This window comes from Poecilia reticulata, linkage group LG16 (assembly GCF_000633615.1).
Source record: "Poecilia reticulata strain Guanapo linkage group LG16, Guppy_female_1.0+MT, whole genome shotgun sequence".
In the NCBI taxonomy this organism is placed as follows: domain Eukaryota; kingdom Metazoa; phylum Chordata; class Actinopteri; order Cyprinodontiformes; family Poeciliidae; genus Poecilia; species Poecilia reticulata.
The window spans coordinates 24,816,773-24,831,548 of NC_024346.1; the positions used below are offsets into that span (position 1 = coordinate 24,816,773).

Genomic DNA, 14,776 nt, shown 5'->3' on the forward strand with positions numbered 1-14,776 from the left:
TAAAAGCCGAGGTGTGACTGAGAGAGAATCATAAATCAGCTGAGAGTGATCAACGTCGTCCCAACGGTGAGTGAGTTTAACATGACTGGATGAGACAGCTGTTGGTTTCATAATGGAAAAGTTATTTGTGCAAAGAACTTTTTTTTCCTCATATCTTATTCAGTCATTTATGAAAAACAATTTCAGAAACCCTCAAAGATGATGTGGAGACTGTTACCCATCTTACTGATTGGTGAGTTGCTCATTTCATCCATAACATTTCTATATTTTTGGAGATTAAGTGTGTAAAAAATACATTTTTACAACAGGACAGAGAAAAACATGTAAACATATAAATGACGTAGCTAAATGTCAGAATTTTGTCGTTATTAACTAAAAGTAGTAAATAATTAAAAAATTAGACTTTTACCACACTTCACAGGAAGGCTGCATGTAACTCAGCAGACAACAGGTGAGACCAAATAAATCACCTTAAGATTTTTTTTTTATAATGTCATGAAATTTGGAAAGAACGTGTCTAATCGTCTCTTTTTATTTACAGATTACTGCAACGAACCGCTGATACATCTGCCTGACAAGAACGCATCTCAGTCTTCGAACTTCTCTAATGAATACAGCCGACTAACCAACGCTGAGAGAGCCTCTGATGGGAATCGCTCCACATGTTCTCTCACCCTGATTAATTCGAGCTCCTGGTGGAGAATTGACCTGCAGGGGGTTCACAACGTTTCCTGTGTCTCTATATACAACAAGAACTGCTCAAGTCTAAACGTAACGCCTGCCGAGATCTACGTAGGAAACTCTCCAAATGACAACGGCACACTGTGAGATCCTCCTGTTTCCTCGATGTGTTACATTTTACATGTTCAGGCTTTAACATGATATAACATGCAGGTTCAGTTCAAAACTATTGTATTTTTCGTCATTTCAGAAAGTGAAACTAATAAAAAAATATCGATTTATTACACCAGTGAAATCTGAAGAGGTTATGTCTTGTAATTTATGTTCATGGCTTGTAGATAGTAAAAATACGTCTCATAAAATTTTAATGTCAAAAAATGTACAGCATATTTATAGACAGTTGAGTGAAAGAAAAAATCAGTTGGGAAAAGGTGTTTTTTTTTTTCTTCCCCAACACTTGAAAAAAGTGTTGGTTTTTCTGCATCACTGTTCGGGTGTTTCATTGTTTCTCAAATTGTTTTGATGTTGGTCAGCTGATATATTTTGTCTTTTACTCAGAGCCTACAACATCACAGAGTTCAACACAGGCCGGATAAACGTCTTCAGGTTCCCCAAATCTGTGTTTGGGCGCTACGTGACGGTGATCAGACCAGGACAAAAAGCCACGGTTCTTTGTGACGTGAACATCACTGGCACAGCTTTGGGTAAGTTAACGCTGAAATGTGGTGTCACACATTACTTGATAGTAACACTGCTAGTTAATGATTTTATTTGTATGCATTTCCCATCACTTCTCCAAGTGGATTATATATTTCGTGTTGACTGGATTTACACAAGAAAACATGTTTTTTTTGTGTGTTTTTTTTCAAGAACCTCCATTCTGTTTTGACTGATTGTTGTGAAGAATCCCTGAAAATCTCTGGAGGAAATCAGAAATCGGTTCTGAATCCTGGATGGACAGATGCAGACAGAACGACCCTCTGTTTGAAAAGTTCATTTTTGTTTCTGTCATTTTTTGGGTGGTTGGTTTGATTTTCCTTCTTTGCGCAAAACTTATGTCACGGCCGTTCTAGCCATGGATACATGAGGAGGCAGGCGAAAATGTTAAGGGGGCGTCATTATGTATATACATATTAGAGGTTATAGACTTCATATATTTTATGGTGGACTATAAAATGATAAAAGTCGAGTAGAAGTTGACTCCTCACAGTGACGTCATAGAAACGTAAGCGAACTTCACATCAACTTACAGGCTGAATTATATTTACAGCAAATATCGACAAAAAAGCCCTTTAAATATATTATTCCGGTAGCCTTTGCAGAAGTTTGCAGTTTCCCTTTGATGAATTATTAACATTTTTACACAATTCCAATTCAGGAACTCACCTAGTTCATCTTCTTTCATTTTTTTTGTAAAAAATTTGTTTGGACACAATGTTTGATTTACACGCATAACAACCGAGTAACAACAAATCCAATAGCTGACAGAGCAGCACTGCGTTAAGTATCAGGATTCAGCGCCAAAAACGCAAACATTTCCCACAAAAAGAACAGAATATTCAATTCGTAACAGTAAACACAGCGGGGTTCATTAGCTACCTTAAAAACCTGCTCGACTGATGCTCTGCCACATAGTTGGTGTGAGAGTCGCCTTTCAAACTGAACCAAAACACACCGAACATGCTAAGGTTGTTGAAGTCAAGGGAACATAAACTGACCTACTTCCAACTCCGTCGATATTTTTTTTTAATTAAAACCTTTCACTGACCTGTGAAACGTTGGGGTTTGTTTTGTAGCTGTAGTCTTAGCAAAACACTGTGCTCCTTTCGTGCACATTTAAGATTTAGACAACTTGACAGATAAAGTCGCCATCGTTAGCAAGCAGGTTGGCTAGCAGGGAGCGGGATCTCGCTCGCGTTAGGCTCGTTTGAAAACTGAAAGCTGATTGGCTGTTTATTTCAGCTGCAGCCTGACCGCAGACAGACAGGAGAAGACCGCAGCCTGCTGAGCACGGTGCGCAGCAGAACCTCGGATAAAGGAGATGTTCCGTTATTTGTGGCAAGTTTCATTTGAGGGTGCTCTGCCCCCTTTATGTCATGGTAATAATTATTTGTATTTGTATCAAAGAGTTCTGAGTCTGTATAGTGTCATGCTCACTGATATCATTATGAAGTATTTATAATGTTTAATGCTTTAAAGCTTGTTGTAAATGACCGCTAAAGATCCTTTCTTATTAGGCTGTTTTATTGTTTTATCAGAATAAATGGAGAAGTACAGCAAATGTAAAAAAAATTTCATTAAAGTATTAAACATCACAAAATATTTTACACTGAAATAAATGTTCAATTTTTGAAATTCTGTACAACGTCACTGATTTAGAGAACAGATTTATCAGCTTTGAGTGCTTTTCTTAATGGTAATTTTATATGGAGATATGCCCTGTTTGGTGATGAAATAAAACATAAAAGCTATCTTCTCATTAATGTTGATTAAAGACACATTTTTGGATCTTTTTATATTTTCTAATTGATCCTAGCATCAATGGTTGCACATTTCCTTTATCACGGTTATGAATGTTATGTTTTTTTTAAGCTGATAGTCAGATGTCAGTTTTTGGATCTATGGCTGGAAATAGTAAAAAGGTTTGACGTTTTCTATTTTGAGGTCAGATGTTTTTTATGTTGTTTTTTTCCCCCTGGCCATCAAAAATCCAAAAATATTTAACATTATTTCAGTTTGAACTCAGATTTCCACAACAGATTTGCTGAACCTACTGATGGATAGCTAGCTAGCTAGCTGTGTTCACTCGGCTTCGGTCTTGTGAGAAAATCTGTTCCCCCTGTGTCCGGGAGCGCGCATTGCAGCCAGAGAGGTGGATCCGGCGGATCTGACCATTTTTACGGCGCTTCTGATCGATTTTTCGGCTAAAAACTACTCATATAATCATGTCAATGTTGTAACTTTCACTTTAATCGGCAGCTATCAAAAATAAAAATACATACATAAATAAACGAGGTCTTGTGTGGAGGTCTTATTACGCTGTTTTGTGTTATTTTAAACGCGAAGTGAATCGATCTTTCAGCTTTTCTCTCGTAAGCCTGACAAAAGTCAGTCAACAAACACAGGTTTCCAACACGTTGTGTGCATTTATAATTTTTCATTTCTGATAAAAGAGGAGGAGGGAAGCTGGCCGATAGCAGGGCACAAAAATAAAGACTTCCTGAAAAGATCAGAGTGTAAACTTTTTGGTAAATCCTGTTCTAATGTAAAATATGACATTACTGGATTAAGGAAATGTCTAGTATGCTATCACACATAATATTTTTTGAGAATTTGGAAACAAGTGCCTTTTATTTTCCAAAGTTATTGGAGGAGGAGAGAATGGATATTTCAGCTGCCTGAAATAATGTGTTCGCCCTCTATAAAATGGAAACAAATTAATTTACCTGCAAGTCTTTTACTGTTTTCATTCCTCTTATTATCAACAATAATTTCTGTGATTTTCATAACATTTGCTCTTTTTTTGACAAAGCTAGGATGGGGGAATAAAATATTTTAACCGCCTGATAAAATCTGTCCCCCCTCCCCTTTTTACTGTGTTCATTCATCTTATGATTGTAGCAGGGAGAAGCCTGCCCCAATATTCAAAACACCTGGTCCCTAATCACCTCATAAGGGGTGGAGAGTATAAAGGCAGACTCTCTCACCTGGTTGCTTATGCTGGCATTTGGTCACACGTCATTGGGAAGGTCACTTGGGTAGTGTGAAGGTTTTAAAGCTCTAACATCAGTAAGTAATGTTTCTCCTTTGGCATAAGACCTACAAATTCAGTATTTGACTTGAATTGTTTACATCTAGAAAACCACTGGAAGCTCCTGCTTGGTACTGGGGTGTGGCTGTAATTCACCCTCCCCAGTGCAGTTTGCACATAAAACGGGTATGTATTGTTTTATTGCACCCATACAGCTCCATAACACCAAAAATAACAATTATTTATATATAGCGCATATTGGAAAGCTGATCCTCCCACTGTGGGCTGGAAAGGATCCTCTGGTTTTGGGTGAAGTCACATCAGCTCTGATGGGTGACGATGGTTTCCTCTGCCTTCCATCGTATGTAAATCACCTACTAACCTTTTGATTTAATTCCAGCTCTGACACTGCTGCAGCTCACTGGAGACCCTGTTTTGTCTGTGTTTTCTTTCATTTTTTTTTTCTTTTTAGTTTATCTTGTTTCATTGGTTGACTTCGTTTCATTTTCCCAACTGCTTTGTTTAATCTGTTTTGTTTCTTTAGTTTTGGGTTTTCTTTGGTTTGAATTTGTTACTTTGGAACATTCTATTTTGTGTATAGCCTCCAGCCTCACTGCAGGTAGCAGCCATGGATTGTTTTAAACTATTCTATTAAAACATTGATGATTTTAATTGGTTATGTTGGCGGTAACCTCATTTTAGTCTTTGGCCAAGTTTAAATTGTAATTGTGTTCTTTTTGTATTTGCTTGTTTAACCCCACCCTCTTGTCTCCAGGCTGAGAGCTGACGGTAGTGGGAGGGGCCTCCTGGGAGACCGGAACTGTGTGTTGAGCGAGTGGCCGGTGTTGGGGTTTCTTCATGATTGAATGCCTGTTCACAAGTGTTTGGGGTGATTTATTTTAGGAACCAGTTCCCATTTGGACCGCCCTCCCCCTGCTGGTAGGCCTCAGTACTGTACAATCCCTTCCTGTTGTGATTGTTTATTTATTTTTTTTAAGCGTAAAACGATAAATGTGATCCCTATTTTTGGAAAAGTCTTGTTCTCTCTGGTCACGAACCTCGAGCCTACGAGAAGCACATTTCCTTGGGTGCAATTCCCAAGGTGGTGTTAACTTCTGGTTACCCTGCTGTGAGGAGGAGCAGAGTACCAGACTCCTACCTTAGTGTTGCCACATGATCAACAAGAAATCCTGTGATTTTCATCACATTTGCTCTTTTTTTGAGCAAATTTCCACATAATGTAACCGGTAGTGCTTATGATTAAAAAAAAATAAAAACTGTGATCGGCCCTTATGGGTGATCGGAATTGGCAGGAAAAAACCTGAACGGCACATCTCAAATATATGTGAATGTATTGTATGTTTATTGATTCTTTAATAATCTAAATATATATATATAACTAAGATCATTTGTTTCATACTTTATTTCTTACACACTACATTTTAGCATGGTTATCAAGTCTGACCTCATCCCAGATAAACACTCGCTGTGCCAGCGTCATTTAGGATCTGATTCCCCAAATTAATGCAAATGAGATTCAAAGAGCAGTAAGCAATGGGGTATTCAAACCATCTATTATTAAGGCAACAATACATATTCAAATCCAGGTGCCACCATGAAACTGGATTTTGTCTACATGAGCTGTCAGAGGGAAGCAACCTAACAAGAGGAGTGAAGCTACATGAACTCAAACTGACTCTTGATTTACCTGTTTGTAGAGGAGAAGGCATCAGTGAACAGCCTCTGTCCGGGACACAGTTTACTTGTCCGTGGCTAAGAACTAATTTTAGAGAACATAGTGTCCTCCAAAAATGTCATGGATTCTGTTCTTCACCTCCATCTTTCTGATGGGTAAGCTTCTCATTTACTTCTATTTTTTTCCCTCAATATTAATTATATTAAAGAAGAGTGCTGTTATACCACAGAACTCATGTTTTGTATACTGAACGGAGTAAGTCAAAGAGACATCATGCTAGTGATACCCCACATGCAACTGGCAGCATTTATAATTATAAAGTTTATCTTTTGATAGGGACAGACACACATCAACATAGACAAACTGAATAAAACAGCAGTCCTATGTTTGCATCATGGTGCAATACCAACAGCTAATTCGCAGCACTTGTCCCTAAGTGGGCTTTTAAAAAATAACTCTAAAAATTGAAGTGATAATCATTTAAAATAGCACAACATAATGTATACAAACAGAAAAATGCAAAACCGATTTATGTTTTCGCATCCACCTGAATAATGTGTCGTTGCGCCCCTACCCATGGCACTTCAACAATATTATTTTACCTTTTATCTGGAAATAGTGTCTGTTTATTTTTGCTATACAGTCCTCTGTATTAATTATTACTCTAAAGGTCTTGCCATACCAGTTTATTCCTCCGTATTTACTTTAGTTTCTTAGTTTATTCTTGCATTTTGTTCTTCATTCATTTCCATTTAGTTTCATTTGATTAGTATTATCCTCTCTTGGTTTATTGCTATGTCCACTTTAGTTTCTTTCCTGTTGCTAGATTTATTTTATCGATTATTGATGCTCACCATCAGTAATCTTCACTCATCACCTGCTGCGCCGCCTAATCATCATGTGTTTCACATCATGTGTTTATTTTTCACTGTTCAGCGTCGGATTCTCTGTTTTTATGCCATAATTCACATCTAGTTCGTTGCTCCGTTTTGCCCGCTTCTCATGTTTCAGAGTTTTGCGCAATGTGCGCGGCGTTGTTTGTTTCTTTTTTTTTTTAGCCCCTAAGGTGCAGGGCGGTCGGGAAACATATCGATGGGGAAAAGGCAGACTGACATAAACATTTTAAAACAACGGAAACAATTTCTGCATTCTGATTATTTAAATTTAAAAGTGCTGTGGTACGTTGTTCAATCATGTCGGACCACTTACAGCTCCGGTGTTAACGCTATAAAATGAACGCTCTCTATCGTGGTATCACCCATGGAGGGATTTCTTTATTTAAATGGGTTCATTTTTCAGAGGGATACAAAGTGAGGGCATCGTGATTTTAGTAATTATATGTTTATAAGAGCGATTTTCTGTTGTCCTTCCATGAAAGGGGGCAGCTTTCAAACGGAAATAAAACACTTTTTAATATAAATTGCTGCTTTGACATGATCACAGAACTGCCAAAACATATGTAGCCTACATAAATACCAGACAAAGTGAATCACAGCAGCGTCATCAGCCGGTGTAACGCTGAACTGATGCGGAGCTGAGCTGCGCCATGAAGCTACAAACACTGAATAGAAGAAGAGCTTCCATCGATACAGTTGCAGCCAAGCATGTTTTAATGTTACACAATACAGTTTTACCAAGTTGCTCAAAGTCTAAACTGGCATTGTTGTGCATTTAAGGTGTAAAGTTTACCTTCAACCAAACGCCCCCCAAAGGCATCCCAGCGCCCCCCTTTTGTAAAAATGTCCGCCAGCGCCCCCTGCAGTCCTCTGAACGCCCCCTGGGGGGCGGTACCGCCCACGTTGAGAACCGCTATTCTACACAGTTCTACCACCTTGCAAATTTGCGGGAATCCAGTCCAAGACTTGAGCAGGGACATAAAGTCTGCTGTAATAATATTTATTTTGCAGTTTCATGTCAGCTAGTACAGTGATAAGTAGTATTTGTTGTGTGACAGTTCATGCAACATGCGTCTGTCCTGCGTAGTAGGTGAACACTAGCAGTAAATCATACGTCTCAGTTGATCAGCACAGTAATATTCACAGAGACAGGGAGCATTGTTCCACTTTTATAAGTCTGAACTTTTTTTCAAAATTAGAGGCATCTAACCATCATGATGGAGCCTCTGTCAAATATCCCAAACCCCCTCTGATTGGCTGTGGTCCAGCTGTTATGTGCCTACTTGTGCATTCCAGTTGTAGTTGTAACTATGCAATTCTCACTTTAGTCTGAAGAATCATATGGAGATAAATATTTAATTCCAAACTAGATATTTAGCTGCCTGCCTTTTCATTCTGACTTTTGGGCTTATCCATTATCTCAGACTTCCAGTTTGTCAGCTCCCAACTTTTCAAGTCGCTGTCTAATCCTCTGTCTGAATTGCCTCATAATAAGGGGTGATTTAACTGAAAGTCCTTTTTGCCTGAGGTCTTGGTGTTACAAGTACTAAAACAGTTAGTTTTTATTGTCAATGACCTCTTATTTTAATACACAGCAAAAATAATGCTACACATCATACAATGGGTTTATTTTCAGGTTTGAAAGATGAGGTTTTTAGTCAATTAATGATTTTATTAAAGAAGAAGCTCTAACTGTTTCTCTATAAAATTAACTTTTTAAAATGTATTTACAGGAAGGCTGTGTGCAAATCAAGAACCAGGTAGGTTCCATATATTTTTGGTCTGATCCACTTATTGTGTTTAATCTTTCATGTCATAACTTTACTGTGGATAAGTGTCATTTGAAGTCAAATAAGTCTTAAAATGATTGTCATGTGAAGACCAACACTTTGAAGTTAAATGCTTTGTAATTTGACAGAGTCCTTTTTCTGCAACACACCAAACATAGAGCTGACGGACAAAAGAGCATACCAGTCTACAACCTATAGTGAAGAAACACCGCTCACTGCTGACAGAGCCGTTGATGGAAATCCCTCGACTTGTTCTCACACCAACCAGCAGACGAACTCCTGGTGGTCTGTAGACCTGCAGGGTGTTTACAACATTTCCTGTATCAATATCAGAAATTTTATTCAGAATAATAAGGCGACTGACATATCAGGTGCCAAGATCTACATCGGGAACTCTCGTCAGAACAATGGCACCAACAACAAGCTGTAAGAATCTCCCCTCATGGAGAGAAAAAAAAAAAAAATATATATATATATATATATGCAATTTTAATCAGCCTAATGATAACTGACAGATCAGGTGTGAAGATCCTTCCTTTTGTAAGGGTCATGTTATCTTAAACTGATTTATTTAACATTTTTAGAATTTTGCATGTGTTTCATCCAATGAAATAATTATTTTACAAACCTTCAAAATGCAAATTCAGTCACTGAAGGATTTAGCTCTTTTTCCCCTTGAGCTACAATATATGTCACAGAATTGTCTATTCCAGGCCTTAAAGGCTCAAAGAATTTGTGGCTATTTTTTTCACATTAAACATTATTAATATACTGATGTCTGAACAAATGTGCAGATGAATGAAAGCAAAATCTTGAACATGACTTTTAAAGGCTTTTCTTCCCTGGATGACATTTATACAATGATGGCAAACTGAAAACACTGCGATAAATGTGAAGTTACTGCAAATTCCCTGTTTTTATTTCAGTGTTATTTATGTCATTCATGTTGAAGAGGTTACTTTGTCATGTCAGTGTTATGTTTAATTTTTATCTCTCTCATCCAGGGTTCAAAACATCACAGCCTTCAAAACAGACCAGACCAATGTCTATAAGTTTCCTTCATCAGTGTCGGGGCGATACGTCACTGTGATCATATCAGAAAACAAACAAATGGTTCTCTGTGACGTGAACATCACTGGAACAAAAATGAGTATGTGATGAACTCCCACCATAAAAAGACACATAAAATAATTTGTAATGATTTTTCAAAGAAACTTAAGTTTTTAATTGTTGCAGATATTATTGCAAATATATTTTAAACTAAGTTTGTTTTTCTTTTCTAAGCTTCACCTCTTCTACTGATTGACCAAAACAAGACCTGGGAAGAAGCTCTGTACTACTGCAGAGATAAACACAGAGATCTGGCCTCCATCTTGGATGAACAGATGCAGGCCTTTGCTGAGCTGGAGGCTGAGAAAGCCAACAGTCCCTTCATATGGATCGGACTTCACTACACCTGCACTCTGGACTTCTGGTTCTGGGTTGATGATAATGTTGTAGAGTTTAAACTCTGGGATAGGGATGGATATAAAGAAGACTGTGACATGAGTGGAGCCATGGAGAAAAAAGGAGACCATCGCTGGTTCAGCAAGTCTGACTATGAAGAGTTTAATTTTATTTGTCAGTTGTAGAGAAGTTTAGGACGTCTACTTTATTTCAATTTTAATATTTCTTTGTAGTCATAAAACGGAACTTTTTCTGTGTTTTAAAAAAATCTAAAATAATCATTTTCTCTGTATTTTTGCAATAACTACTTTGAGGGGTTATGTACTTTCCTGTAGTTTTAGACTTGGACTCTTTTATCCAAAGCAGATGCTCTGAAGTAATGGCTTTTTCATCTTTTACATTCTATAGCACTTTCTTTTAATCACAAGAGTTAAATTCTGTTCTAAGCAAAAATCTGGATTACTTTATAGTTTTGTTTTATCTCCAATGTGCTTGGAAATTCAGGTATTGTATTTGATTGTTTTCAGAGGAATTTAATTTGGAATGTGTGTGTGTTTTTTTTAAGTATCGTATAAGTCGGTGATTTCTATGTCTAGCATGAAGTTGCTTGCTTTCAGTAATATTTGAATAAGTAAAAACATCAAAATAAAAGATGAAAATAAGAAAAAAGTAATAAATCAATAAAACAACAGAAATGTTGCTTAATTGTCATAATGTTTAATAATAATAATAATAATAATAATCAGATGAAGAAACAGCAACACAACAAAGGCTTAAAAATGTAATAAAAATAAATAAAAAGCATGACTTAAGATTGTCGTGAGGTAATGTGCTCCGGGTACCTTTCATCCCGGAACTATATATTTAACGAATCTTCCGTCGGAGCAGCTCTTGACGGACCGATTGACTGTGCGTCAAACAAACTGGTGAAACTGAGTATAAGTATTTGGGTCCCCTTTTTTGTAGTAATACCATATTTTATTAGGCTTTTTGCTTCTGGATGGAGATATTCGGCAGCACCTTTGATGACTCTGTGTTTTCAGAGGCCAGGGAGCGGGTGTGTGAGTCTCTGTCGTCTTATAACGCCAAACTGTGTGAACCAGAGGTGAGACTGTCTGCCAGAGGATGATTGTTGACTATGTGCTGCTGTTTGCTAATGTTATTAATGGTAACAATACAGTTTTTTTCTCTCTCTCTCAAAGATTCTGACACTAAAATACGAAGCGTTGTATTTATTTTGTGAGGGGATAAAAAAGCTTTTTATGGATGATTTAATAAATTAAGCTTTCAGTTTAGTGTTTTGTATAAAGTTTTTGTTCTGTTTTTAAGCGTGCTGTTTGGGTAAACATTCAAGTCTGTAGTTCACTTGATGTTTCATAGTTTATAATTGATCAGTTAATGATGAAGCATCGACCCTTTATATTCTTAAACATAAAATCAACAGGAAAACAGCCGGCCATTTTTATTCCCCTTTGTTCATCATTTGTGCAGCCAAAAGATTTAAGTATTGATACAAATGTTCGCTGTTTATTGTAAAACGTTGCCTTTACGTGTTAAAAGCAGGCTAAATTTCAACCAGGAAAACATAAAATGTCAGCTTTCTCTTTACATAATTTTGACCATTTCTGTTTTCTAAAAGATGAGGTTTGCACTTCACAGTTAATATATCAGTCACGTCCTCCTGTTTCTCCTCGCAGTGGTTTTGTGAGAGCAGCGCTCTGGATACGGACGATTCCTTGGAGAAGCAGAAAGTGTTCAAGTTCAGAGGTGACCTGGCTTTGAGGCATGGGAACTATCAGGTAACTTGAGTTCTTCAGTTTCCTTTCACTCAGTTTGCAAAACTGAACTGCAACTGGAACTTCGCAACAAAATTTGCATGTAATGCGACAGCATTCTGATGAGAAATTTGCCAAAACTCTTATTTTTGGCTTCTAGTTTGAATAGAAGAAGAGACAGACGGAAAGAGGAGAAATACGTATTTCCATAATATTTAAAATAGTTGTTTATGTACAAAAATACATACAGGATTTATTTATGCACAGGAAAACATTCTGCATCACACAAATGTATATATTTTTTAATCAGGCCTAGCTGCTTTGCAATCCTTTAATCACACACCTTCAACTCTTATGATTTAAATATGTGAAGTGATACTTTAGATGTTTTATACTTTTACTGCAGTAATACCATCAAACTCAGCAGCTGTTTAAGTTTAAAGCCGAATCTTTGCTTGACTGTCGTTGTGTCTCATGCTGCCTCGTTCAGAGAGCCCTGGATGCTTACAGCAGCTGCCTGCAGTGGATCGCAGACAACAATTTGACCATCAGGCGCGACGTCCTGGAGGGAATGGCTCGATGCTGCACCAAGCTGGGACGAAGGGAGCAGGCGCTGGAGCTAGCTGGATTACTGGTGAAGTTCTTTTCCTGCAGGTTTTTCCTAAGATTACCTGCTATAATTATTCACAAAAAAAAACATCTCTGAATGATCATGGGGTTGGTTTTAATGATTTAAGTCAAGAACTGTCATAAAATACAATACTTTTTTGATAGATTATGAAAAAAACATCTTGTGTAAAATAAGATCAGATGTCTTCTGTAGTAAACAGCGTTCCTCACACCATGTCCATTTCCTGCAGAACAAAGAGGCCTCCAACACCTGCCACCTGACCAGCCTCCTGCTGCTCAAAGTCTGTGTCAAATAAAACCTTTTTGTTCAAAATTCAGATTGGTGTGAGTGCTAACTTTAAATCTGAACACGTCCTGAAGGTCAACATCTACCAGCACTTTGGCTTTGTGGGGCCTCAGATGTCCTGCCTGCAGCAGCTGTGCAGCCTGATGCCCTTTAACCCCTGGCACTGGTTCAGCCTGGGTCAGACGTGTTTACAGCTGCTGGACTGCCACTCAGACATGGGTACAGCAACCTTGTCTAGATAAAAATATTTTCATCTACATATATTTAGCTCAATATGTATATATAGACTATGTGCTTCTGTGTACCAGAACGCTCATCAGAGGCTGTGAATGGAGAATCTGAGGCGGACCAGGAGGGGGCAGCAGAGCTCACTGAGGACCGGGTCTGGCTGAGAGCTTGCATGTGTTTCATCAGAACACGGTAACGCTTTCTGATGAAGCTGCTGCTTTGACGCAGGCTAAATCACACCCAGCTAATAAAACATTAACCTAGGGCTGGACGATATGGCTGAAAAACATATCACAATATAAGCATTTCATATCAGTCGATATTGATAATTATTGATTAGTTTTGTGTGTTTTCATTCATTTTTACGCAGTTGTGAGGCACGGTGGGGAAACCTTAAAATTCTGCTGCCCAGTTACTCAACAGGTTGTTGCTAGGTAACCTCAGTAAGTTAGTTAGTTGATGCCACCAATCTTGCTTAGCTGGCAAAGCCTTTGCTCTGCCTACATCCCCCAGAATGCTGTGCGGTTCTGGATTGGAATTCAGCAAAATTCTTGAATATCTATCAGTATTATCTATTGAGCCCTGTGACAGACTGGCGACCTGTCCAGGGTGTACCCCGCCTCTCGCCCGGTACGTTGGCTGGAGATGGGCACCGGCACCCCTCCCGACCCCACTAAGGGACAAGGGTGTAAAGAAAATGGATGGATGGATGGATTATCTATTGATATTGATCATGTTTCTATCGCGATATATATCGTTATTGATTTATCGTCCAGCCCTACATTAAACACGTAAAAACAACCTGAAAACAAAGTCATTTATTATGTAGAAGTTAAACATTTCTCCACACAGCAGCAGGTGACATGAAATGACAGATTTCCTTGGTTTTAGTGTTTATGTGTAAATCATACACCTGTTTTATGCATTTTTTTTCTTGAAAGGCTCCTGTTGAGAATCCTGCGCCAGCAGCAGTCCTCCTTTGTGTTGCAGCGCAGTGAAAAAACTCTCCGGATCACAGAAGAGGCTCTACAGCGACTAAATCCTAAAGAAGCAACGCTGCAGGCTCTCACCGAGGTGAGCGGGACGAGTTTTCACTTCATTCCCAGAGTCTAGACTCTGCTTCTACTAGAACCTTCTGCTGTTGCTTTGATGATCCAGGTGATGTCGGAGGACCTGATCCCAGAGAAGATGAGGGAAGACTACCAGGACGGGGAAAGCCTGACCTTGGTGTGCTTGCAGAGCTTCAGAGAGCGCTGGTGGAGCAGCGTTTTACTGGCCGCAGCGTTACAGACTGATGGATCACAGAGTGATGGATCACAGGCTGAACCTTAATGCTGCTGGAATCCATGTTTGCAGCCAAACTGGCAGAGGATTTCAGATGATGCTGAAGATTCTTCAAATATTTATTGCAAATATAGCAGTGTTGCAGTATATTTTAAGTTTTTTTTTATTTTTTTGGGACGACCAAAGAATAAGTAATGTGTTGCCGGTAAGACTAGCTATAAGTATTACATGTATATCATGTATATCTGTGTAAACAGGTTTGTTTATATTTTATTATCCGTGTCTTTTTATTTCTTCTTCTCTTCAAAATTGT

At 38.2% G+C, this 14,776-nt stretch overlaps 3 protein-coding genes across 6 annotated transcripts; all 3 read left to right on the forward strand.

Annotated features, from left to right (window-relative positions):
* On the forward strand, positions 1-3,446 carry LOC108167015 (fucolectin-4-like). The gene is made up of 6 exons (XM_017309389.1): positions 1-66; positions 187-232; positions 422-451; positions 542-824; positions 1,240-1,385; positions 1,552-3,446. Exons 2-6 carry the CDS (start codon positions 199-201, stop codon positions 1,572-1,574), a joined length of 516 nt encoding a protein of 171 aa, XP_017164878.1. The 5' UTR covers positions 1-66; positions 187-198; the 3' UTR covers positions 1,575-3,446.
* A 1,051-nt stretch (positions 3,447-4,497) lies between these two features.
* LOC103478290 (snaclec rhodocetin subunit delta-like) lies at positions 4,498-10,932 on the forward strand. Of its 4 annotated transcripts, none has more exons than XR_001777407.1 (5): positions 4,498-4,618; positions 8,758-8,784; positions 8,943-9,240; positions 9,819-9,964; positions 10,099-10,932. XR_001777407.1 is itself a non-coding variant. In XM_008432023.2 (5 exons), exons 1-5 carry the CDS (start codon positions 6,244-6,246, stop codon positions 10,443-10,445), a joined length of 858 nt encoding a protein of 285 aa, XP_008430245.1. In that variant the 5' UTR covers positions 6,102-6,243; the 3' UTR covers positions 10,446-10,932. The 4 variants fall into 4 exon arrangements, 3 of the variants coding, with proteins under 3 accessions (XP_008430245.1, XP_008430246.1, XP_008430247.1); XM_008432023.2 differs by lacking the exon at positions 4,498-4,618 and adding an exon at positions 6,102-6,283; XM_008432024.2 differs by lacking the exon at positions 4,498-4,618 and adding an exon at positions 6,102-6,283 and having other exon boundaries at positions 8,973-9,240.
* Positions 10,933-11,149: 217 nt separating this feature from the next.
* lg16h8orf76 (linkage group 16 C8orf76 homolog) lies at positions 11,150-14,736 on the forward strand. The gene is made up of 8 exons (XM_008432022.2): positions 11,150-11,365; positions 11,958-12,059; positions 12,526-12,669; positions 12,896-12,946; positions 13,026-13,170; positions 13,260-13,371; positions 14,121-14,253; positions 14,338-14,736. The coding sequence occupies exons 1-8, from the start codon at positions 11,261-11,263 to the stop codon at positions 14,509-14,511; spliced, it is 966 nt and encodes a 321-aa protein (XP_008430244.1). The 5' UTR covers positions 11,150-11,260; the 3' UTR covers positions 14,512-14,736.
* Positions 14,737-14,776: the final 40 nt, after the last annotated feature.

What these genes read in the sequence shown, in the direction of transcription:
- LOC108167015 (XM_017309389.1), top strand. Translation starts at nt 199, where the DNA reads ATGATGTGGAGACTGTTACCCATCTTACTGATTG. An exon ending in GTTACCCATCTTACTGATTG is followed by an intron (nt 233 to 421) that starts GTGAGTTGCTCA and finishes CACACTTCACAG; the next exon opens with GAAGGCTGCATGTAACTCAG. An exon ending in CCAAATGACAACGGCACACT is followed by an intron (nt 825 to 1,239) that starts GTGAGATCCTCC and finishes TCTTTTACTCAG; the next exon opens with AGCCTACAACATCACAGAGT.
- LOC103478290 (XM_008432023.2), top strand. Translation starts at nt 6,244, where the DNA reads ATGTCATGGATTCTGTTCTTCACCTCCATCTTTCTGATGG. An exon ending in CACCTCCATCTTTCTGATGG is followed by an intron (nt 6,284 to 8,757) that starts GTAAGCTTCTCA and finishes ATGTATTTACAG; the next exon opens with GAAGGCTGTGTGCAAATCAA. An exon ending in GTGTGCAAATCAAGAACCAG is followed by an intron (nt 8,785 to 8,942) that starts GTAGGTTCCATA and finishes GTAATTTGACAG; the next exon opens with AGTCCTTTTTCTGCAACACA.
- lg16h8orf76 (XM_008432022.2), top strand. Translation starts at nt 11,261, where the DNA reads ATGGAGATATTCGGCAGCACCTTTGATGACTCTGTGTTTTCAGAGGCC. An exon ending in CCAAACTGTGTGAACCAGAG is followed by an intron (nt 11,366 to 11,957) that starts GTGAGACTGTCT and finishes TTCTCCTCGCAG; the next exon opens with TGGTTTTGTGAGAGCAGCGC. An exon ending in CCAGCCTCCTGCTGCTCAAA is followed by an intron (nt 12,947 to 13,025) that starts GTCTGTGTCAAA and finishes CACGTCCTGAAG; the next exon opens with GTCAACATCTACCAGCACTT.